Below are 22,008 nucleotides of genomic sequence, written 5' to 3'. Positions count from 1 at the left end.
GGATTGGTGAAGAAATGCACGGACCAAATCATCGGATCGGAAGGATTTGGGAGAGGGGATTGAGAGGGGGAGTGCAGATGGCCGCCGCCCTGTTTTTCTGTAACTGCCAATGGGGAGGGTGGGGGAGGAGAGGGCTGGCGCGTTTGCAGATAAGTCACAGTGCAGCGCCTAGCGGCTAGGCGCTGCACATTACAGGTGCAGCGCCTAGCTCGGAGGCGTTGCACTGCTGGGTGCGGGCCCATGGGCTGCCACGGTGGACAGAGGTGCAACGCCCCGGAGCTAGGCGCTGCACCGTAGGGTGTGGCGCCGGCGTGGCGGGCGCTACACAAAAGGATTAGGGGTGTGAAATAGTTCATTCTGTGAATTTATTTCGTTTTCTGGTCAAAATTATCAAATTTGCCGGAGTGTGCTGCCATGGCCGCAAATCCCAACAAAGCGAGGTCAGAAAGGGCGTGGCGAAAGCAGGCCCCCTGTTCTCCTCCCCCCAGTCCCATGTCCCACTGCCCTGCCTGCCTGCCCTCCTCATCTTTGACCCCCGCGCCACCACGGTCCAACCCAAAAGACTGCCCACTCCGACCAGGAGCCCAAGAACACGCACCGCGCACGCCGCCACCAGAGCCAGCCAGCACACACAAGCCCCTTCCCCGTCCAACCCGCCGCCAGCACTCGAGCACTTCCGTCCGGTAGCAGCGCTGGCCGGCGAGCCCGTGATCGCTACCAGCCACGGGCGCCATGATGGGCTCTCTGCTCCTGCTCTGCCTGCTGGTGATTTCTGGGGTCGGGGTCGGCGGCGGCGTGAGGCTGGCGGGCAATGGCGGCTACGAGGACTGGAGGCTGGGCACGGCAACCTACATCAAGGAGTCCCAGGGCCACCCGCTCAACGACGGTATGTATGTGCTCCGGTGTTCATATTTATCCTTTATTATTATTATTATTAGCAGCGTCAAGAACATCAGGCAGGAAGGAAAGGGAATGTCTGGCCTTTCCCTCTCCATTTTGCCCCCCTTTCTTTCCTTGTGCGTTTTCTCTGTATGAATGGAGATTGGAGATGGTGAATGCTGTTTGCAAAGATGAGACGGTGTGGTATTTGGTAGATCCGGCGTACTGGGAGGTCGCGATACAAATCAGATGTGGAGATTTGATCTTGGAAGTTGCTACCTTTTACTCTGCTATTCATTGAGAGATGCATTTTGACCCTTGGAACTGAACATTCCATGGATGTTCTGCAGATGCTAGAAATATTCTACTAGTATATTTTATTGTGATTTGTGAGAGGGTAGAGAAGAGTTTCTTTGATAATTATAGTGCAGTCTTGACGCTAATGCTGTCCTTACCATCAACATTTTCTATATGATATACTATACTTAAAGAACTTCATTTTAGTGTGTTAGTGCACTACTATTATCTTAATCAGCCGAAAGAAAACCAATAATGGAGTACTAGAGCAGTAGTGCACCTTTTCCTTTTCTGTTTACTAAATATAAAGTGTCTGTAAACCAAATTCTTGACCTTTGCGTAAGAAGTGGGAGTGAGGCACATTGAATGCTTTGACAATCCTAACATGAGGCGCAGGCCAGTACAACATGGCATTTTCTTGCTGTCATTGCCTGCACTCAAGTCAGTGTACCTTCACAGTAATTGCTCCACTGAAATCGGACCCCGTTTTCCCTTCCCCACCTTCACAGTGTACCTTCACGAAGATCCACCAAAATGTACTCTGAATCCTGAAGACCTTATGCTCAATTTCTTCATTTAATAGCATCCTGTGCTCAGTGTCAGCTCTGGGATAATGTTGCATAAAAACTGAAAATGTTGTTGTCTGATGCAATGGCTGCTTGAAACTCCAAAGGTGGCGGCGCTTGCGGGTACGGGGACCTGGACATATTCAGGTACGGGAGGTACACGGCCGGCCTGAGCGGCGCGCTGTTCGGGCGTGGCAGCGCCTGCGGCGGCTGCTACGAGCTCCGGTGCGTGAACAACGTCCTCTATTGCCTGCGGGGCAGCCCCACCGTCGTGGTGACGGCGACCGACTTCTGCGCCCCCAACTTCGGCCTTGCCGACGACTACGGCGGCTGGTGCAACTTCCCCAAGGAGCACCTGGAGATGACCGAGGCCGCCTTCCTCCGGGTCGCCAAGGCCAAGGCTGACATTGTCCAGGTGCAGTTCCGAAGGTAACAAACGGTTCTTGATGCAAATTTCATCTCTCTCTTTTCTGAATATATGTGTGCAAAAGCATGGCAGTATCGTTCTTGAGTTGTGCATCTGTTGTAGTTAAAAGCATGGCACTATCATTCTTGAGCTGTGCATCCGGAGTAGTTTTTTTGAGCCTGCTTTTGCAGAAGTTCAGAATGAATGTCTGAATTCTGATGATTACAAATGGATCGTAGAATATGTGGAACATGTCTGAAGCCACTTTGCATGGTGGGCTGCTGGGTAGAAAGTTATCAGGGCTGATGAGAGGGTGCTGAGGAAAGAGCAGCTTTAACGGCGGACGCTTTCTTCTTTTTTGAATCTGACTTGTTGCGTATGCTAATCATGAGTACTTCCTACAGTTTCAGTCCAATGCTATGAGTATCCTTTGTAGTGCAGGATAAGACTAAAATAGTGTCCAGTTTGATCAGCATGCATGGATCACGCAGCATCTGACCATGACTAGCCATTGACGATGGTGATGCAGGGTGAGCTGTGACAGGGCCGGCGGCATTCGGTTCACCATCACCGGCGGCCCCAACTTCCTCCAGGTGCTGATCACCAACGTGGCAGCCGACGGCGAGGTCGACGCCGTGAAGGTGAAGGGGTCGAGGACCGGGTGGATACCGATGGGGAGGAACTGGGGGCAGAACTGGCAGTGCGACGCGGACCTCCGAGGCCAGCCGCTGTCGTTCGAGGTCACCGGAGGAAAGGGGAGGACGATCACCATGTATAACGTCGCGCCTTCGGACTGGATGTTTGCGCAAACGTTTGCAGGCAAGCAGTTCGTCGAGTAGGTGAACGAGGGTTGCAAGCTCCAACGACTGTAATTACAACTACAAGGGTTTCTAAAATGCCGTGACCCAAGAACGTGAATGGTTTCCGCTCTGCCCGCCATGCACGTCCAACATGATCATTGAACTTTACGGCGCAGTTATCTGTAAGTTGCCTGAATAAACCACGTCAGTCTATTTCCGAGCCGTTGGATTGAAATCCAAAGGCTGGTGTGCATCCTGCCCCGGCCGGCCTGCCTCTGCCCCGAAGCATCCTTCTAAACCCCCACCATTCTTCTCCGGCGCCGTCAGCCCATCCCAAACCATCAACTCCTCTCCACCAACAACACCACTGCCGTGTCCTGCCGTGAAACGGCTCTCTCAAAAATAAAATAAAAAATTGCTGCATCCCCAGCTCTGAGGCACTCCCTGCCACGGCCTTGCCATCGTCAGCACCCCGGTCTGCGCCTCAGGGCTGCACTCCAGAAATCGATCGGCGCAAGTTACAAATTCAGACAACTTGCCAATAGCAAACACAAAAACTTTTAAGTTCAGAATTCACTCATCACTGTTGCAGTTGTAGAGACATCACTCTCTGTAGCTTTTTGGACGACTTACCAAACCACTGACTTGGCCCACTGTGTGAATAGACTTGCACAAGCACAGCACAACCATGAGTGGGAGTGCAACGGGAGTTATAGCATACCAAGGCAAAACCGACAGACACTAGTTAGTAGTTACACACACATTTGGTTAGCTTCGATCCCACTTCTCCACGTTTGGCAAACACACTAGTTTCACTGCCACGGAAGCTATCTACAGACACGAATTTGGTTAACTATTGGAGTTTGTTTAAGCCGAACGATCATGATCTAACTGCTGCAGCACCCAGGAACGTTCCAAGGAAATTTTGCTGGCTGTAAAAAATAAATATTTATCAGGGGCGTGAGGCAGATAAAAAGACAGAAGAGTTGCAAGTTGACCAAAATCTAGAGAAAGGACATGAGTAAAATGAATCTGTACATGATGTTACAAGGTCTCGTTTGCAGAAAGATAAACAAAAACACAACAGTTTACCGTGCATTGTCATTCATCATCACGTCTTGCAACCTCTTGCGGCACCCCTCCGTATCCTCTTCAAAACATGGACAGGGGCAACAGACTCGGTTTGCGAGGAATTGCTGTCCAAATCATCTGACAAGCCCATTGGTAGTGCATGCAAGGAAGTCAGATGATAAGCTTAGAGGTTCTCCCTATTCTTGTTACTTTCCAGCGTTTCTATTTTGTCTACACAGCGCATGCATACCTTCGATGCTGTTCGTGCCGTTGGAAGTATTCTTTCGCTTGTTGACAATTGTTGGGATTAGCTTTACATTCTGAGCACACAACACAATGAAGTTATTTACTTCTCATGAATTGACCTTCAAAAAACATGACATGCATATAATCCTGAGGTTTGTAGTTACCTTCACATCTTCATCCTGACTGAACTCATTGTTCCCTATTTTGTTTGTATCAACCTTAGCTGTAGATTCCCGCTGGATAATCCTATTGCGGCCAACATTACCGGACCTTTTCTCGCCTATGGTTATGGTACCATGGCCCATTTGTTGCTCTGGTATCGTACATTTCCCATTGAAGGGTGGCATCAAGCAAAACCTGAAATTTCAGGTGTCAAAACTTCAGAACTGTCGAAAGAAAAGAAGGAAAGAGGCTATCCCATATATAAATTTTACAGAACCAAGATATTTAAGTTACTGTATGTTTCTTAAACCCTTAGAATTGTGATGATACAAGAATATTATTGGAACTTATTAGTGAATAGAGTTCTGAATCTTGACACAGATATTATTAGCTGATGATTACAAAATTTAAATGCAAAATGAAAAATCATCCAGTAAGCACATGATGAACCAGCAAGATGAAGTAATCAAAAAGACAGTCAGAAAACAATAAATCATGATATGTGAGTGTAAAATAGTTATTTCTAGTGTTGTGTCAGACATGATTGACATGAAACTTGTTATTTTCATGTTTTTGAACTGTATTTTTCATTCTAGTTTGCAGTACCAACAAGAAACTGGAAATTTTGAACTTGGCAAAATTCAAACAGTAATTGGTTAGCATAGAGTCAAACTAGCTTCCTGGATGAACCCCAGGATTTTTTTTGTATAGAGCCGAATCCTAGTCACAGAAGTCAAATCCTAGTTAGGGAAGTACAATCGATATTGTTGCAAACTGCAGGCTCCAAATTTTGCCTGGCTATTATGGGGGACACTCAAAAGAATTCCTTTAGAATTATAAAATCAACTAATCTTATCCTGTACATGGTAAAAAAAAGAGCTTATCCTGTATGATGTTGAGTATGATTGCCTGATACAAACCATTGATCTGGTAGAGACTCCGTATCAAAGCCGGCAGTCAACACTCTCCATTTACGACAGCCATAACACTGAACCCATTCATGATCAGGCTTGCAGCGGCCGGCTGCTTTTCCCTAGATAAAGAAAGGTGTAGACTGAGTAACACTTCTAAATGCAGCGAACATAATCATCCAGAATTGTACAGGCAAACCTTAAAGGTACCACCGACATAACTTAGTTCTTGGATAATAAACATTTGGCTCCTGATCACTAACAGAAACAAGGATTGAAGAGCAACCCCGATCCCTTACCCAACTACTACATCCCTAGCAGCATGATTGATTATATACATGTAAAATATGTTTTCCGTCGTAAAGTACATACTGCAACGAGAAGGTGCATACATCACACCGATATCTATATGTCCATCACCATAGTTACAGAAGGTAAGTAGCTTTCAAACTCATAATAACTAAAATTATTTTTGATTGTCTACATGATGATACGAGATGGGGACTTCACCCTGTTGAAAGTCTACCATATTTCCATTCCTACTCGCTATGGTTAACATTTTCATATAAGAGTTATCAAATAAATGCAAAATGGAACAGATAGTTTTTTTCTCAACAAATGTATGATCAGTTATGTCCAAATCTATCGATGTTGTAGTGTTGCTATCTACTCCCTCCATTCCTAAATATAAGACCTTTTAGAGATTCCAATCTGGACTACATACGAAGCGAAATGAGTGAATCTACACTCTAAAATATGTCTACATACATCCTTATGTAGTCCGTATTGAAATCTCTAAAAGGGCTTATATTTAGAAATGGAGGGAGTACTTGCCTCTTGCCAAATCCAATGCAAAAATACTTCATAAAGCAGTTTGTGACCAGATATGCCTGACAAGATATTTTCCAATATAAACTATGTCTAAATTCATACCAATTCTACATTGTCAAAATTTGTCTCCCAGTATTCATCCATACTGCTACCCAGCCATTCCTCCAGCTCAGCATACATCTCACAATCTTGAAACCCTTGTTTGCTGTTAAGAACCCATGAATTGCCATCTTCATCATCCTGCAGGATAAATGGAGAAGTTTATTCAAACAAGATGAAACTGAACAACATCCCTACCAAAGCCAAGATATTATGAACCATACAACGAGTTCTGTAATATCTGCAACTCCTATTACTCCACGTCCCGTGTCAGCATTATGCATTTGACCTCCAACTCGTTTGTAAGACTGAGAAAAGAACACAAAAATCAAATGTTAGAAAAAGCATGCACATGTGTAGAGGCAAAGAATATTCACACTGAAGGTATGGAAGTACTGTAAAGTCTAAAATATATGTTATATTGTTTAAGTTGCAAACAGCTTCCTGCAACGAAACAAACATTTATTGTTTGTAAGGTACAACTAATACACTGAACATGAAAAAGCTCAACCTAGCTAGGTATTACATTCAATATAGTTTTCAATGCTCAACACACACGGGGTTAACTCCACACTCCTACCCACCCTAGCACGCAATAAAAAAAAGTGTACTCTAATGGAGTAAAAGCACTGCAGCCTATGAGCACGACAAAAGCTCAGTTTGTGGTAGCTGAACTTGTTTTATAATATATATATATACGGTGGTAATAGCCACGAAACAAAGAAAAAGTCAGTTGGCCAAACAATAAAATAGGCAAAAAGGTGGTTGGACAAACAGGCATACATAGCTAGCTGAAGATGGTCAGGTTAGTCATTTAGTGCAATGTCAGCTAATCCCACCTCTATTAGTCGACCACGCCAATACAAGAAAACCCCACAGTTCGTTCTTTCCCATTCTACTTTGCTCATTCCAATAGTCAACTCAATGGTCCTTCCCGCAATGTCACCAGAAATCACTGAAGTTGTGTTAAGGCTCTTGTCCAAAGGGCGCGCTTTGACCTACAAACAACATAAATTATAAACAGGGATATATTGTGCCCCAACAACATAAACATGGGAAAATATCACATGGAAACCAACATTTATATGACATGTGCATTTACCTTAGACCCTTGCACTGTGATTTTCATTCGAGGATTCCGGAAGATAACTTCCAGATAAGAGTGAAGTGAATAGTCCAATGGGACCTACATAATATAATTAATCAACAAGTCAAGCCATGCCACATTTTTAGCAGTTTCATAAAGCTAAGTGCATGCAGACAGAAAGAACCAGAAAAACGAAATCAAGAAGACTAAGTTTGACATCACAAAGTCATGCATGGCATTAGAGAGTACTGAATGTGTGTGAATATAATATCCAGGTTCATCAAGCTCATCAAACCCCAAATATCAACTTTAAAGCTATAAATATAAAATTCATTTATCTTGAATTGAGCCTAGAAGTTTATCTCTTGTGTCAAAAGCAAAATCATTGTTGAGGAAATTGTTAACTGGTAGCTACTCAGTTAGCTGGCGAGTAGGAGATTAATAGGCTAATCGGTAAGTTAATCAGCCATTTAATCAATTAATCAGATGATTTATCGGTTTATCAGCTACTTGATGACCCTACGAGTAGGGATTAATCAGCAAGTTAACTGGTTAATCGGACGAATTCTTGAACAGGGGCAAAAGTACAACACACACCTGTTTACTTGTTTGTCCTGGACGTGATCTTACTCTTTTTGACCGGATTAATATGTCTCCATGACCTTTGTCAGTGGGGTTTTCATCAGTCCTCCCTGAATTCCAGTCCAAGGTGTAGTCTTTACCCCACCTATCTAAATTCCATATATATATCTGTGTTCCAGTACCCTCTTCACCAAATAAACCTAGCTTTTCTCCGATGAAATACTCATTAAAGGGAGAGAATTCCTTGATAGCGTTCAGGTTATATTCTGCAGTAGCTTCAGACTGGACACTCAAATCAACTTCCATGTATTGTCCTTCCTTGCGATAGGTCACCACAGGGATCTCAAGATTCTGTAGCAAATCAAACTATTATAGCCTTAACATAATAGTAGACAAGGAGTAAAAAAAGTAGAGCACTGCTTACATCTTTATTTTCATTAAAAGACTGGGATAGAAAGGACACTGATCTGGAAGTTGAAGTTTGGGTAAGCACAATTGCATCTTTCCCAAGTTTCATTGCACCAGTCTACAAAACAGCACCCAAATTTGATTGAAGAAGACTGCAGACATGCGTAAAGCATGCAGTTGCAAAATGTAATTTAGTATTTAGAGTTTAACCTCCATAAATCTAGGGGTAAAACAATGCAGAGGGCAGATGCTACTTTTCCTGTAGAACATTTCCTATCAGTGCAAACAACAGCTTTCAAGTGGCAACTAATCGTTACTTCACTCATTGTTTGCGCAGTCAAGTTAAACATAATAGCACTAGCATATAGCATTGCACAGGAAAACCTAGCTGGCAATACTAACGAATGACTGTAGCAGTGAGCCACTGAGAGTATAATAGGCAAAAGAACACATGTCTAGAAGTATATATTTAGTAACAGGCAAACAAGTCTTCATTTACTCAACAGCATTACATGTCTTAATAGTGCATTGTAGGCGAGAGAAGTATGAAGCTATCATCATGAAAGACATATTTCAGTCCCACATTTCAAATAAATCAGAAAAATTATTGCAACACAACATTCGCGGCGGCTCAGGATGTAGCAGATTTAGTGACGTATTTAAAGGTAATTCATAACACAGACTACATCAATCATGAATAACAGAAGACAGTATAAAGAAGAGGGGAATCAAGTATTATGCAGAAAGATATGAAGACCTTCTACAACTTTTTTTATGATAGATATTTACCTTAAATCCAATTCCAAACCTCCCAATCTGATCATTGCAATGTTCATTTGGTCGTTTATGACCAAATGAGATCATTCTCATCATTTCAGGGTAAGCCATGCCACGCCCATCATCAATCACAGATAAAACAGGACTTTGCCTGCTGCTTTCTTCGAAAACATAGTTTGGATGAAAATATCCAACCTTGCAGAAGGATGGAGGAACAACAAGAATAAGCAGTCAATACAATAAAACAACAGGAATAGCTCCAAATATGTCAAACGCTATCTCTCAGTGAGGAATGTTCAGAAAATGCATTGCTACAGGTAACATTAATTTTAATTACAAAATAAAAGCAGCGTGTTTTGTACATATTCAACTGGAAGAGGAGCATAATGAGACAGTAAAAATAAGGCTTAGATTGGCACAGCGGTGGCTTTCAATGTGTAGTTTTCACTTATTATTTTTGAAGATATTAAAGGGTTGAAAATTTCTTGGGAGACATTGAAATATCTATTACCAAAATTACTAGATAATATCTTGAATAACTAAGGTTATTACATAATGCAACATGATATATCACCCAGGTTGACAGACTGTCCATAAAAATAATAATTTAAAAAATAAACAAAAATAATGTCTAAGTTTAGCATGTTGAAGTCATGTACCTGGATGCACCAGCATCTCTGGAGTTGTCAATGAGCTCTGCTATTGCTCCAAAGATCCAACCAGCATGTGTCTGACTGAGTGTTCGGAGATAAGTAGGGTCTGTGCTGACGAAATTTCTTCTAAGAGTAGATTTTCCCCTTTTCACTAATGAATCTGAAATTCTATTACCATCTTCAACAGATTCACATGGTGAGGATTCTGGATCATGGTGTATATGTGAAGCATTCAGCCCTCTTGGATTGGGTACACTATCACAGATCTCCTCGCTTTTGTTGGATTTCTCTGGTGGCACATAAAATAAGTGAAAAACAGTTGATAAGAAAAAACAATTCAGATCAGCAGTAGTGAGTAGCTAATAGCAAACAATGGCATAAGATGATGCAGAGCTTCAGCTCCAACTATAGATAGAAGTATAGAACTTCCCTCAACAAGACGAAGTAATGATCCACATAAAGAATGTAAAAACTAAAGCTCAGCAAATGCGACTCTTAAGAAATGACATGATGTCAGCTTCCCCTAGTAAGCAAACAAACAGTACAGCAGGCTGACTAAAATATTTACTCATGAAGGACAAATAATGAATAACCCAAGCAATACATTATTGTCCAAGTAATATAGCAAAACTCTCACCGGATATTCCGGTCCTCCTTTTGCAGATTACAGGATCTTTTCGTTCAGTCTCGTACAAGATCACAGCATGTGAGTAGTTAGGGCGTTCTTCAGATTGAGCAGGAAGAATATGGAAGGTGAAGGACCCATGTCTAACAATACCGGCCTACAAGATAAACAAGAAAAGAACAAGGGCCTTCACTTAACAGGCAACAAAATAAAGCTAGTGGATTGCATTAAAATACATACAAACTGCTCGACTTGCAGGCTACAAAAACCCTGCCCCAATTCTAAATTCCATTCATTGAAAACTAAACATTCCTAACAGTATTGCATCCCTCTTTCCCACGCCTTCATTACTTTTCTGTCTCAACCGCTCCTGTTACTTTAACTCGTGCCTAACGCCTCTAGCTATCCAGTAGCCACAACCCACCAATAGAAGTGTAATCTTTCAGGATGGTGACTGTTGAAATATATTGCCCAGCCCTTCTCTGGCAGTTTAGTTTTTTGGGTGAACTGGTCGGTGCATCCCTCTTTCTCACACCTTCATTACTTTTCTGTCTCAACCGCTCCTGTTACTTTAACCCATGCCCACGCCTCTAGCTGTCCAGTAGCCACACCCTGCCAATAGAAGTGTAATCTTTCAGGGTGGTAACTGTTGAAATATATTGCCAGCCCTTCTCTGGCAGTTCATTCTTTTGGGTGAACTGGCTGGTGCATCCAACAGAACCAAGAGGTCTCGAGCTGAAGACCCGGTCAACGCATTATTGATAAAAATAATAATACTTGCAGCCTACATCTACCCCATGTCTAAGGCGTGGTGGAGCCCAGACGCGAGGGGGAGTGTTGAAACATAGTGTCCGCCCTTCTCCACCATCCACATTCCCCATTTTTCAAAGAGTAATTTGAAGATAGAAAATATAGCCTATATTGTATCTCCCATAGTAATAATGAGTAAATAACTGAATACCCATGAAGTGGAAAATATATTTACCCTCTTATTGTGCCAAAGGAAATGCATAAACTTTCCCCATTCACTACTCTGGCGAGCATCTTCCGGATCAGGATACAGTGAAAAATTCAGGAAATTATTCAGCTCGTATACCTTACTTGACACGAAATTACTAATTGACCAAAGAGAGGGCCTGTAAAGGAAAGCATAAAATTACTCTAGTGTTCTGACAGCATAGAATGCTGGTACAACCTTCTGCCAAGCGGGAAAAAAAACATGTAAAAGAGAATGCTCCCACAGTAATTTTGAAAAATACTCCCTTTTGCTCTGCTTACATTTCCTTGGGATACCTTGTACATTTGAGGAAACCAAGGATATCATAGTTGCATGCGCGGGGGGGGGGGGGGGGGGGGGGGGGGGGGGGGGGGGGCCTACATGTGCTCCTATGCAATAACTAGCTTCTTAATTTGGTAAGTCATAACTTCACCCAGAGCCTGTTTGGATACAATTTGATCTGAGTTGGAAGAATTGGATATGATCATTGTGTATCCAAGCAAACCTTCGAGTGGATGCGGCTAGTGTTAAACATGATTATGGCCGCATTTGCTTTGTAACAGCAGTGGAAAGCCCACCCATCAACAGTGTAAACTATAAATTGACTCGTCAGCGACAATATGCTACAGAAAACATGAATAATTTTGATCCAAGCTAGTATACAAAGTACACACTAGAATAACCAGTCGAAAAAATTAAGATCAACTTACAATTCTATTGAAACATCACAAGCTTTTGTGCGGCATATATTCTTACAATCCTTTTGCAGCAGTACATGGCTCAACCTGACACCTACCATAAGAAAATACACACTTCATGGCAAGTTTTGGAGCACCTATATTGTACCACATAGTATGACATATTATGAAAAAGGAAAAAGCGGCAAAAACCAATATTTATTCATTATAGGAGATGTTGAGCTCAAGTAAAAAAAACTGGATACATATGTTGACTTTATTTAATATAAGTTTTGAACTTCAATCCACACTATTTATTTGCAGATTCTCACCCTTTAAACTCCGAACTAATTCTACTTTAGATTAAAAATCATCCCTCTATCTGAAATCCTGAATCTGTACAAATTAATACTCCCTCCGTCCCGAATTACTTGTGTAGAAATGGATGTATCTAGAACGGAGGGAGTACCTGCTAACTTCTATTTTCAGTTTTTGCTCGGTTTTTACTGCTACCTTTGGAAAATCGTAAGTTGGTAATGAATAAATTTGGCAACTAGCATGTGTTAACATGAGCTATTCCCAAGTTTATTATCCATAGGTAAGCTAATAAAAGTATACAACCACAACAGTCAGTATGCACTTAGTATTATAGGCAGTAGACTATCCAAATTAGAAGTACAGGTGGGACTTTGAAGTATATCAAGTTTGAATAGTACAACATACATGTGGGGTTGGTCAATTTTCTCTCAACTTTTCTAAGTCAGACCGAATCTACAAAAGGGTCCGTCTTTCATTATAACAGCAACAGTCATACCTCGGTTTTTGTGTGGTGGTTCATTCAAATCAATCCCTTCCACGCATTTCTTCGCCTCCTAGAAACATCAACACACATCAGATTATAACTAATTCTTTTCAAAGCGTATGTTAATGCACATACGCGCAGACTACAGTCAAGCCTACCTGTTACACAGAACTGTTATGCTGCCCATGAAGTTAAACACGACAATACAAGTAAAACACAAAATGAGAACTGAGGGCTAGCTCAGTGGGTGGTGTTCAGGTCGCTGAACCCACCCACCCGCGTTCGAATCCCCACGGGCACTCCGCTGGGGTGCTATACGCATTAATTTGCGGGGATGTCTCATTCCTACCTAAGAGCGGACAGGGAATCCCCCCCCCCCCCACCCCCCTTTAACTTAACCCCGTTTTTCTAAAGTAAAACACAAAACATTGGTAGCCAAGACATGAACAGAGCACACTCATAAAAAATCTGAAGTTATAATAATGGGTCATTAAGTATACCAATAGATGGAAGAAAGTGATCCCACATCCACAAATTGTACTACAAAAAAATCCTATTGAGAAATGAAGCACGTGGACAAGCCACTCCTAAGCATTATTAGTTGCCCAGATGCAGCATAGTTACTCTTTCTAGATTTTCAGATAATGCAACCTATTCATGTGCAACCACAAAAGAGTTCAACTCTGGGCCCGTGCCTTGAGGATGCACACAGCCAAACTACTCTTTCTAGATAAGGCAGCAGGGGGGGAACTAGATAGTTATCCCTCTAATAACATGGGAAAGCAACCCTACCAAGTAACACAATGATTCCATATTGCATTCCGCAAGGAACGCGGATGATACAGGCGAACCACAACCCCTCCAAGACCTGGCAGACAAAGCCCCAAAGGCCAACATATCATACACACACTATTGCCAAATACATAACTAAGCACAAACTTCAACATAATATCACCATATACCTCCAAATGATTGAAACTAAGATATGATAAAATAACCGAATACAGCACCAAGGCCATGAATAATGCCCTTGTCATGCAACTAAAGATAATTATCTGATTCCACACATAGCAAGATCAGGACCAAAATACTTCGATTCAACCCCCAAAGCACACAAGACAAAGACCATCGCTTAACTAACATAATTAAAATCATTCCCTGGCTCAAGTAGGCATTCCCACACAAAGTGAAGAAAGCAAGTGAACAGAACAGAGCACGCAAATTGGAAGCATGCAAGTTTGTAGTGCCCATGATTATTATCCCTCCCTTGCGGGCCCTGGAGAAGCGATGACCAATTTGCCAGAAAAGGCATTTTTAAAAGAAGCAGAAAAGAGCTCGGGGACGAGAGGGAATTTAATGCACGGGAGCCCACATTCCTGTTTGTTTTGTTTTGGCTGACACAAAAAAAACAAGGAAAAATCATGCTGCGGTGACGCATGAACCACTACGCGAGCAATGAGCCCGGAACTTTTGCAGAGCACGCGAGGTGCGCGTCGGCCATCGAGTACAACGCAAACGGAGCCGCGCACCCGCTTCGTCCCAAAAACCCCAAACGCCCAAACCCCACCTGCCCGCCAACGACCCAACCAACCCCTAGGACTAGGAGAGCAGCGCAGCACGCACACACCATCGCGCAACCATAACCCCGGCAGCGAACCGAGCAGAACAGGCCCGCGCCCCGCGAAATCCGCGGCGGGGGTCGAGGGAGGGAGGAAGGGGAGCGAAGCTAGGGCTTGTGCGGTACCGAAGGATTACCATTGGCGACGCGGCGGGAGCGGGCGGCGGCGTCGGCCCCGCCGGCGGCGCGGGGGAGAGGGGAACGCGGGCCGGGTTCGGGCCGAGGGATGGAGGAGGAGGACGAGGTGGCGGTTGGAGACTTGGAGGTGCGGGTCTGTTTAGTAAACACGGGGAAGGGAGGAGCAGAGGAAGGCGGAATTGCCTCGCTAAACCCCCGGTGATTGGGCCGCTATACTGTGACTAGCTAAATGCACGTGCGTTGTTACGGGTTTTTTAAAATTTATATACAAATGCATTATTTTGAAAGAACTATAATGATGTTGGTATCCATAGAGCTAAAACAAAGAAATACATCATTCTAGATCTCTCCAATATTTTTCTTTTGCGGGGATAGGAAGACCGAATCTTAGCAGCACAAATATAATACATGCTTCCCTGTTAGAGGTATAAATATGTATAATTCTTAATTGACGTGTTTTTTAAATGACTCATAACACCATAATTCCAGTGATTGTGCCACATACTTTTTGGAATTTATTCACCCTACAATATTATTTTAGGGGGTGAATTTATTCACCCTACAATATTTTGTAGGGGGTCAAACTGAAAAGTGAAGCATGCGTCTTATGACAGAAATTGTAAAGTGAATGAGAGTAATGATCAACCTTTTCAAGAAGTCCTCTACTGATCTACACCTTCAAAAGTTATGATTTCATCAACATAAAAATATATGATATACTTGTAGATACCATGAATTTTGCTTGATATGATATAGCAAGAAACATGGAAGTGCAGTGGTTTGATGCTCAGACTCATCTGCACCCGGTCAAGAAACAAATCATAACAAATTCAAAAAGATCCCATTTTTTGCATGGTAGATACTTTACTGCGTGAGGTCCGCTCCAACTTCTAGATAATTTAGACATCTAGTAGCTCTCAGTAAAAAAGACAAAATAGGGCCAGAACAGTAAACTTTTTTACAGACCCAAATTTGTCTTTTTTTGCCGAGATCTACTCAGATGTCCAAATGATCTGAAAAGTGGAGTGGACCTCACGCACCTAACTATCTACCATGTAATAAGTCATATATTTTTATTTTTTCAAGTATTTGTTTTGTTTTTTCTCTTCAACACGGGTGCAGATGAGCCTGGGCTCATCTATGGGTATTCAAAAACATGGGACAATTTTTTTGCCTTAACATGGGTCAAATGCTGACAATCCAAAACTATAGCTCAAGAAAGTAAACACTCTGTGCATAGAGAAGAAAAGAAAGCATCAACTCCAAATAATTTTGGTCACCAAAATGGTTATGGTCATCCTCTCATTGGTCACTCTCCTTATGTGTCTTGTTCCCCATGGTTGGGCTTTCTCGAACAACTTGACCTTCCTCCAATCCAACACTGGTGCACGTAGGCACGCTGTAGGCTGACTGAACCTATATGCAACTCGTGCCAGACATACATGGGACCCTAAAGGGCACACAAGTATGAAGAAGACGAGGTTGGGCTTGGCATAGTGATCATTGGGGTTGAATCGGTCAATGTGCTCGAACCGCTGCAGTGATGAAACATACGTAGTAGACGCGATCGTCATCACAGTCGGGCATGTAGCACATCCCTTCCAGGAATGTCACCTAGTTGTGCACCCAGTGGCTGGCAGAATCTAAACCATGCCAGCAATAGCACACTACCATTCGTTGCCTCCAACATTGCCGCTACAAGGCTGAAGCATAGTGCCGCCATCGATAGCACCAGTAGGAGTGCACCCAGCCGACTCACCTCCTTCCTCCCCCACACGCAGTACCCACCACCGTGATGCTCTCAATTACAAACAACAATGATGCCATCATCATCCCTGTCGTCTCGTCCTCCTCAAATTCCGCCAACACCTTCGGTTCTTCCGGCCTCGTCCACATGAACGATGACGCAGAGTAAATTTATGAAGAGGCAGTTGGTGTCCTCCCCGCTAGCTCTTCGCCTTCACTCTGCATAGCATCAGGGGGGGTGATGGAGGTCGGCACCCATGAGCTCATGTTTCTCTAGGGCTTCGTGAGCACGTCCCCATCCTCCTCTGCGACCTCCACACCCGCCTCATCCGCAGAAGTGTTTCTGTGCTTAACTGAAGCGGGGATAGTTGTGTAATAGCATCCTCTCCTCTCGGGCTGTACAAGCCCTTTCTTTGCAAATTTGTCTTCTCTAAGTTGTTCTATCAATCATCTCTCCATATCTGTTTGGGGAGCTCTATCCAACCATGATGTCTCCAATGCAATTGTAATTTCTCCACCAGTTGGCTCTGTGCAAATCAAACACACATAACCAGTAGTTCATTAGTTGGTTCTATAAAAAATGTTTTAAATACAGGCTTCTCTGTAACTATTAAGGGTATGAGAAAAATGAAGGATGCATCAAACTTACCAAGGCGTTCAATGAAACTTTGTGACAAGTAGCTTGAAAGTTGTTCCCAGTCTCCAAAAGAATCCAAATTGTATTGTTCAAGCTGATCATAGAACTCGAAACGTTTTACTGCTTTAGAGTATGTGTTTTCCTACCATAAAACAAACTTCGGTAACTATTAAAGGAAATGTGAATCTTGATACATAAATACACATGAGCACTATGACTTAGTTGATTCAGACTCGGATATACATGTAACTGTAGTTTATGAAGTTATAGCATCAGTTCTAGAGAAAACTCTCAAACTATAGTACACAATAAAAGGGGACATATAAACCACAGTACTTCAAAGCTGAGCATCGAACTCGAAACGTTTTACTGCTTTAGAGTATGTGTTTTCCTACCATAAAACAAACTTCAGTAACTATTAAAGGAAATGTGAATCTTGATACATAAATACACATGAGAACTGTTACTTATCTGATTCAGACTCGGATATACATGTAACTGTAGTTTATGAAGTTATAGCATCAGTTCTGGAGAAAACTCTCAAACTATAGTACACAATAAAAGGGGACATATAAACCACATTACTTCAAAGGTGATGAACTTGATTTGGAACAGGGGCAAGTACCTAAGACGGGTGGGTAGTAAGGAAGAATCCAACAGTAGGTGCAAACTCATTCCCGTGCCTAAAAGGATTGCAGATAGTGGAGAAGCAATCAGTGGCATATCATATTGCATCACAGAATGGCATCATCCATAACTGAACAACGTTAATCATTAGAACATGTGGAAAATGCGAGTGAAATGAACAAATTATGCAATGAACTTTCACGAACCTAAACAGTGGACAACAATTTTTTCAGGATGTCCCAGAAACAGGTTAAGGGGTCAAACAGAAGAGGGAAAATTGCAAGGCAGCATGATGTTGCTAATCTAGAACTACTCCACAAAGCAAGTTTGGATCTACTCTCAGATCTACTCTCAGAACTACTCCACAAAGCAAGTTTGGATCTACTCCACAAAGCATGATTAATGTTCAATCATTTTAAATGCATACATTCAAAGGCGCATACAGAAAAGCAAAAAAATAAAAGAGGAAGTGGACGAAAGAGGGTAGTTGCGGTCAGGCCTAGCATGTGTTGCTTCGAGCCAGAGCAAGCCAACCCATGCTTGCAAGAATTAGATGTATTATACGTTCAATGTTTGGGGAAAAAAGCATCTGCCCAACATTATGGACACATCATGGAGATAGCTAAGAGAACCACGCTAAGCTGATACAGCAGAGCACAAATTTTTGTTTGTCAAACGATACCAGTATGAACTGCATGGTATTTTACTGCATTTCCTAATCCCCAACATACATGAGCACCCTTTTTAGGATTTCTTCCTCCTCATCTTTGTAGCACTCCCACTCTTTTCAATACGCATCCGGGGTCTGATCCACTAACTAATCCTACTCCATCCAGCCTAACTAACACATATAGCAAGGTAGGTCATCCAATGTTAATTGTGCCAAGAACTTAATTATTATTTTTCAAATCAGAACTTGATTTTTCTTAGATGAAATTGTCTCCAGTGTGTATGAAGCATGAATAAATCAAGTTAAAAAAATGCAACAACTACACAATCAAGGATTCTAGTCAAAAATATTCCACATCAGCTAAACATCATTGCATCCGCAACTAATCAGAAGTAGTTATAAAAGTGCAGCAACTACACAAACATCTCAGTTCACAAACTGTAACCCTATTCACTAACTGTAACCCTATTCACTGCTAGTCAAAAAGAATGCTTCACTGAAGTGACATGGCATCACATCTAATATTGTTTAAGTTACCATATTCTTCCTCTACAAAATAAATTATGTACACGGGGAGCAGCTGCAAAGGCGGCGGCGTCCAGGTCCATGCCAATTCTGAACCTGGTGGCGTGCAAGTAGAGCCGGGCAGCAGCGAGCACCTCCACAGCGCCTTCTGCCGACCACCAGTGCCCGCCCTCGGCACCCATGGCTCTGTTGTCTTTTCGCTGCAGCTGCACGAGTACGAAACAGGAGCACTAGTAGGCCCACAGGTCAGCCTCCCAACCGGTGCGCCCCAGATGTCAGTGGGAGGAATCATTTTTTTCGCGTAATAAGGAGGCAGTTGATTGCGTGCGGCCAGGCCAGCGGAGGGAGTAGGGTGGGCCGGGGAAGCCTGCGCGGCATCACAGCGGGCCACAAGAGGAGGGAGCAGGCAGTCCCGCCGGCGCTAGTTTAGGCGGCTGGAGCAGGAAGATCAGAGATTGAAGAAGCACGTCGGCCGTTGGATGGACATCCAACAGTCACTGCTGCTAGAATCGTGTGTTCACTGACAAAGCCTTGCGTAAACAAGTCAGCCTCGAAATCTGTGGCGTGTACAGCCCATTTGCTATTATTTTTATATTTTTTACTCATTTTATAATTCATATGGAATTTATTGCAGCCCGTTTTCCATTTTTAGAATTGCCGGCCATTTTCTCGTCAGTACCGGGGTCAAAAAATTAACTAAATATGTGGGAAATTTTGAAAATTCGCAAATTTTTGCTAGGGAACGAAATATTCTTAATCCAAAAAGTAATAGACATACTAAAACAAATTTAAAAATAAATTAGTACTATGTCATGTTAAATCCAATGAAATACGTATAAGATATCAGTGAAGAACAAAAACAAAAAAAGAAACTTATATCCCATTTGCTATAATTTTTTTTGGAATTTTCAACCCCTTTTGATATTACTTTTAACAGACATTGACCATACTCTTAAGCCAGGCCGGAATGCATCCCTCCTTGTCTTGAAAGATTTGCAGCCCAGTAATTCGGAGAAAACAAATAGACCTAGCTTGGGTATTCTTCAAAAAGAAATACTGGCTACCTATTTTCCCAAAGAACTGGTGCATGAGCATTTAGCTTTATTTATTTATTTATTTACTTATTTATGTTTAGGGGACCATGAGCATGTACCTGGGCCGGATTCATGTGAGAGCCTCCCTTCCAGTTAATTATGGGTTTCTCTATTGGGCCTTCATCAGTGGGCTGCATGTTATCAACAAGTGGAAAATGTGTTCCGTACAAAAAATAGTATGCGCTACGTACGGTACGGGGCACTAAAGGATCGGACCGTGCAACGGCTTCCAAAACATTGTGTTTGTCGTTCTAACAACATATTGATTCAACCAACAGACGAAATATACTACTGATTGTACATTGAAAACAGCAACAGCAGCAACCAAGGCTGGGGGTGCAACAGAAGCAGTAAGCAGGCCAGAAGAGTGAAGACGCAGCTCTCTCTTCCAAACCAAACATCAGCCATCATTACAAAAGGGCTACCAAAAAAGAACAAGTGTATGCATCAAACTAAATAAAGATCCTACTACACCAAGTGTACGCATCTAACTAACTGGCTCAGTTAGACGTTACTATTTATTAAGCTGTGAAGATTGGCTGACGGCTTGAACCAGATGGGTGCCTAACGGGGGAAACTCCAGCCAGCAGGTCGAAGTCTGATACTTGCGACCCTCTCTCCTACTTTGGGCTGCAGAGCGTGGCGGCACATATCAGGGTATGGTGCATGCAGAGACGCATGGTACGCTGTGTACACACAGTTTTGCCTGATGAACGAAACTGTACTGCCATCATGATCCTTGCCGTCAGTTATCTCCTGGTTAATCGGATAATTCAGTCCGACAAACAGAGAGCATGTACCAAGGCTACTTACCAGCCTCTAGTCAAAAATTCCTGAAGGCCCAGAGAAGCTGGGATCCTGCTCAAAGACCTTGCAGTGATTGTGATTGTATTCTGCGAAACAACACGTCCGGTACGTGCGAACGACCATCAATCTTTCGTCGTCGTCTGATCAAGCCAGGAACCACCTGCAACTGCCATGCCGCTTTTCTTTGAAAGGTTCTGGGATTAGGAAGGGTAGGGACACTAGGCGGCCTACAACATCATATCAAGTTGGAGTCAAATAAAAAAGGGCTCTTGATTTAGTCAATCTTAAGAACAACATGTTATGAGCATGAATATTTTTTCAGCAAATGTTGACAGTAATATAAGCAAGCCATCATGATATCATAGGAAAGTAACATACTGCTATAACAGCCGTTTGTAGCGATGACTGGAGTAGGCCAGCAATACGTCCAGCCATAGAAGGAGTCGACAGCGTAAATGACCTGAGTTCGAATCCTGTCATAAACTTTAGTTTTTTATTTTTTTTAATATATACTACTTCTTTTGCTACTGTACTGGCAGTGGAACCCACAGAGTACTTAGAATACAAGGTTAAGGATGGATTTGTTTCTTTTTAACTTTCTGTACGAATCTGTAGCCAGCCTGCAAGTCATGTACACTGTACTGACAGTGGAACCCACAGAGTACTTAGAATACAAGATTAAGGATGCAATTAACTTTTTATAGAGGGAGAATCATGCACGCAATTAACTCAAATGGATTGGACGTGACTCTATTATTCTCCAACTGCAACCGACAAATTTCCTCCCGCGGGCCAGAGTAGGTTTCTCGGTTTGCATGCGGGTTTAACGGAGGGGTTTGATGGAGGCGAGGAGGCGTGTTCAGCCGGGCGTGCAGTGGACGGCGCAGTACTATTCGATTTGACAACTACAACTAGTATATTATAAAAAACAAAGAAGAGTAGTAGAGATAGAGATAAGAATAGAGACTAGGGAGGAGCACCATCTACTGCTTCGTGGGCTACTCCTGCGCTCCATTCGGCGGCCGCAATGTCCCCTACAGCCACTCCCTCCTGCGCTCCATTCGGCGGGCGCTGTTGAAATTTGGGGAGCGCACTCTCGCGACTGCTAGCAGCGACGACTTCACCGACGACGACTTCTTCCCCGACCTCGGCAACCTCTTCCTCAACGACATGGGCGACAACCTCAACGCCAATGGTGCTGCTCCCGTTGCACCGTATGTGTTTCTGTCCTTCCTGTTCGAAATCATGGTAGAATTCATGTTTCTAGTCT

At 42.9% G+C, this 22,008-nt stretch overlaps 3 protein-coding genes across 7 annotated transcripts; 1 reads left to right on the top strand and 2 right to left on the bottom strand.

The window, feature by feature from the left end:
• The first annotated feature begins 502 nt into the window (after positions 1 to 502).
• On the top strand, positions 503 to 3,079 carry LOC109741053 (expansin-A16). Its single transcript, XM_020300127.4, has 3 exons — positions 503 to 886; positions 1,850 to 2,171; positions 2,678 to 3,079. Exons 1-3 carry the CDS (start codon positions 733 to 735, stop codon positions 2,985 to 2,987), a joined length of 786 nt encoding a protein of 261 aa, XP_020155716.1. The 5' UTR covers positions 503 to 732; the 3' UTR covers positions 2,988 to 3,079.
• Positions 3,080 to 3,490: 411 nt separating this feature from the next.
• Positions 3,491 to 14,807, bottom strand: LOC109741054 (uncharacterized). 3 transcript variants are annotated; one of them, XM_040394416.3, is made up of 18 exons: positions 14,632 to 14,776; positions 12,889 to 12,946; positions 12,108 to 12,189; positions 11,386 to 11,536; positions 10,413 to 10,557; positions 9,782 to 10,064; positions 9,135 to 9,317; positions 8,362 to 8,463; positions 7,953 to 8,288; positions 7,371 to 7,454; positions 7,108 to 7,266; positions 6,493 to 6,576; positions 6,272 to 6,409; positions 5,348 to 5,460; positions 4,430 to 4,622; positions 4,270 to 4,339; positions 4,041 to 4,157; positions 3,491 to 3,880 (listed from the first exon to the last, which is right to left on the bottom strand). In XM_040394416.3, the coding sequence occupies exons 7-17, from the start codon at positions 9,231 to 9,233 to the stop codon at positions 4,060 to 4,062; spliced, it is 1,476 nt and encodes a 491-aa protein (XP_040250350.2). In that variant the 5' UTR covers positions 9,234 to 9,317; positions 9,782 to 10,064; positions 10,413 to 10,557; positions 11,386 to 11,536; positions 12,108 to 12,189; positions 12,889 to 12,946; positions 14,632 to 14,776; the 3' UTR covers positions 3,491 to 3,880; positions 4,041 to 4,059. The 3 variants fall into 3 exon arrangements, with proteins under 3 accessions (XP_040250350.2, XP_073361052.1, XP_073361053.1); XM_073504951.1 differs by lacking the exon at positions 11,386 to 11,536 and having other exon boundaries at positions 14,632 to 14,807; XM_073504952.1 differs by lacking the exons at positions 9,782 to 10,064; positions 10,413 to 10,557; positions 11,386 to 11,536; ... (1 more) ...; positions 12,889 to 12,946; positions 14,632 to 14,776 and having other exon boundaries at positions 8,362 to 8,497.
• Positions 14,808 to 14,987: 180 nt separating this feature from the next.
• On the bottom strand, positions 14,988 to 19,144 carry LOC109741055 (uncharacterized). 3 transcript variants are annotated; one of them, XR_012189439.1, is made up of 4 exons: positions 18,850 to 19,081; positions 17,641 to 17,698; positions 17,028 to 17,157; positions 14,988 to 16,905 (listed from the first exon to the last, which is right to left on the bottom strand). XR_012189439.1 is itself a non-coding variant. In XM_040396072.2 (4 exons), exons 1-4 carry the CDS (start codon positions 19,127 to 19,129, stop codon positions 16,822 to 16,824), a joined length of 504 nt encoding a protein of 167 aa, XP_040252006.2. In that variant the 5' UTR covers positions 19,130 to 19,144; the 3' UTR covers positions 14,988 to 16,821. The 3 variants fall into 3 exon arrangements, 1 of the variants encoding a protein (XP_040252006.2); XR_012189440.1 differs by having other exon boundaries at positions 18,934 to 19,064; XM_040396072.2 differs by having other exon boundaries at positions 17,028 to 17,109; positions 18,850 to 19,144.
• Positions 19,145 to 22,008: the final 2,864 nt, after the last annotated feature.

The sequence above is a fragment of the Aegilops tauschii genome, chromosome 7 (genome assembly GCF_002575655.3).
Source record: "Aegilops tauschii subsp. strangulata cultivar AL8/78 chromosome 7, Aet v6.0, whole genome shotgun sequence".
NCBI lineage: Eukaryota > Viridiplantae > Streptophyta > Magnoliopsida > Poales > Poaceae > Aegilops > Aegilops tauschii.
Note: the sequence above shows the minus strand (reverse complement) of the source record. Positions and strands in the feature narration are given on the sequence as shown.

Bases quoted from the DNA above. Each gene is read 5' to 3' on its own strand.
- LOC109741053 (XM_020300127.4), top strand. From the start codon at position 733: ATGATGGGCTCTCTGCTCCTGCTCTGCCTGCTGGTGATTTCTGGGGTC. The intron at 887-1,849 runs GTATGTATGTGC...GAAACTCCAAAG, and splicing joins GGGCCACCCGCTCAACGACG to GTGGCGGCGCTTGCGGGTAC. The intron at 2,172-2,677 runs GTAACAAACGGT...ATGGTGATGCAG, and splicing joins GTCCAGGTGCAGTTCCGAAG to GGTGAGCTGTGACAGGGCCG.
- LOC109741054 (XM_073504951.1), bottom strand. From the start codon at position 9,233: ATGGCTTACCCTGAAATGATGAGAATGATCTCATTTGGTCATAAACGA. The intron at 6,410-6,492 runs GTATGGTTCATA...TTTATCCTGCAG, and splicing joins CAGATATTACAGAACTCGTT to GATGATGAAGATGGCAATTC. The intron at 5,461-6,271 runs GTATGAATTTAG...TTCTTTATCTAG, and splicing joins ATTTTGACAATGTAGAATTG to GGAAAAGCAGCCGGCCGCTG.
- LOC109741055 (XM_040396072.2), bottom strand. From the start codon at position 19,129: ATGATTCCTCCCACTGACATCTGGGGCGCACCGGTTGGGAGGCTGACC. The intron at 17,110-17,640 runs GTACTTGCCCCT...TTCTATGATCAG, and splicing joins TTACTACCCACCCGTCTTAG to CTTGAACAATACAATTTGGA. The intron at 16,906-17,027 runs GTAAGTTTGATG...TGATTTGCACAG, and splicing joins AAGTTTCATTGAACGCCTTG to AGCCAACTGGTGGAGAAATT.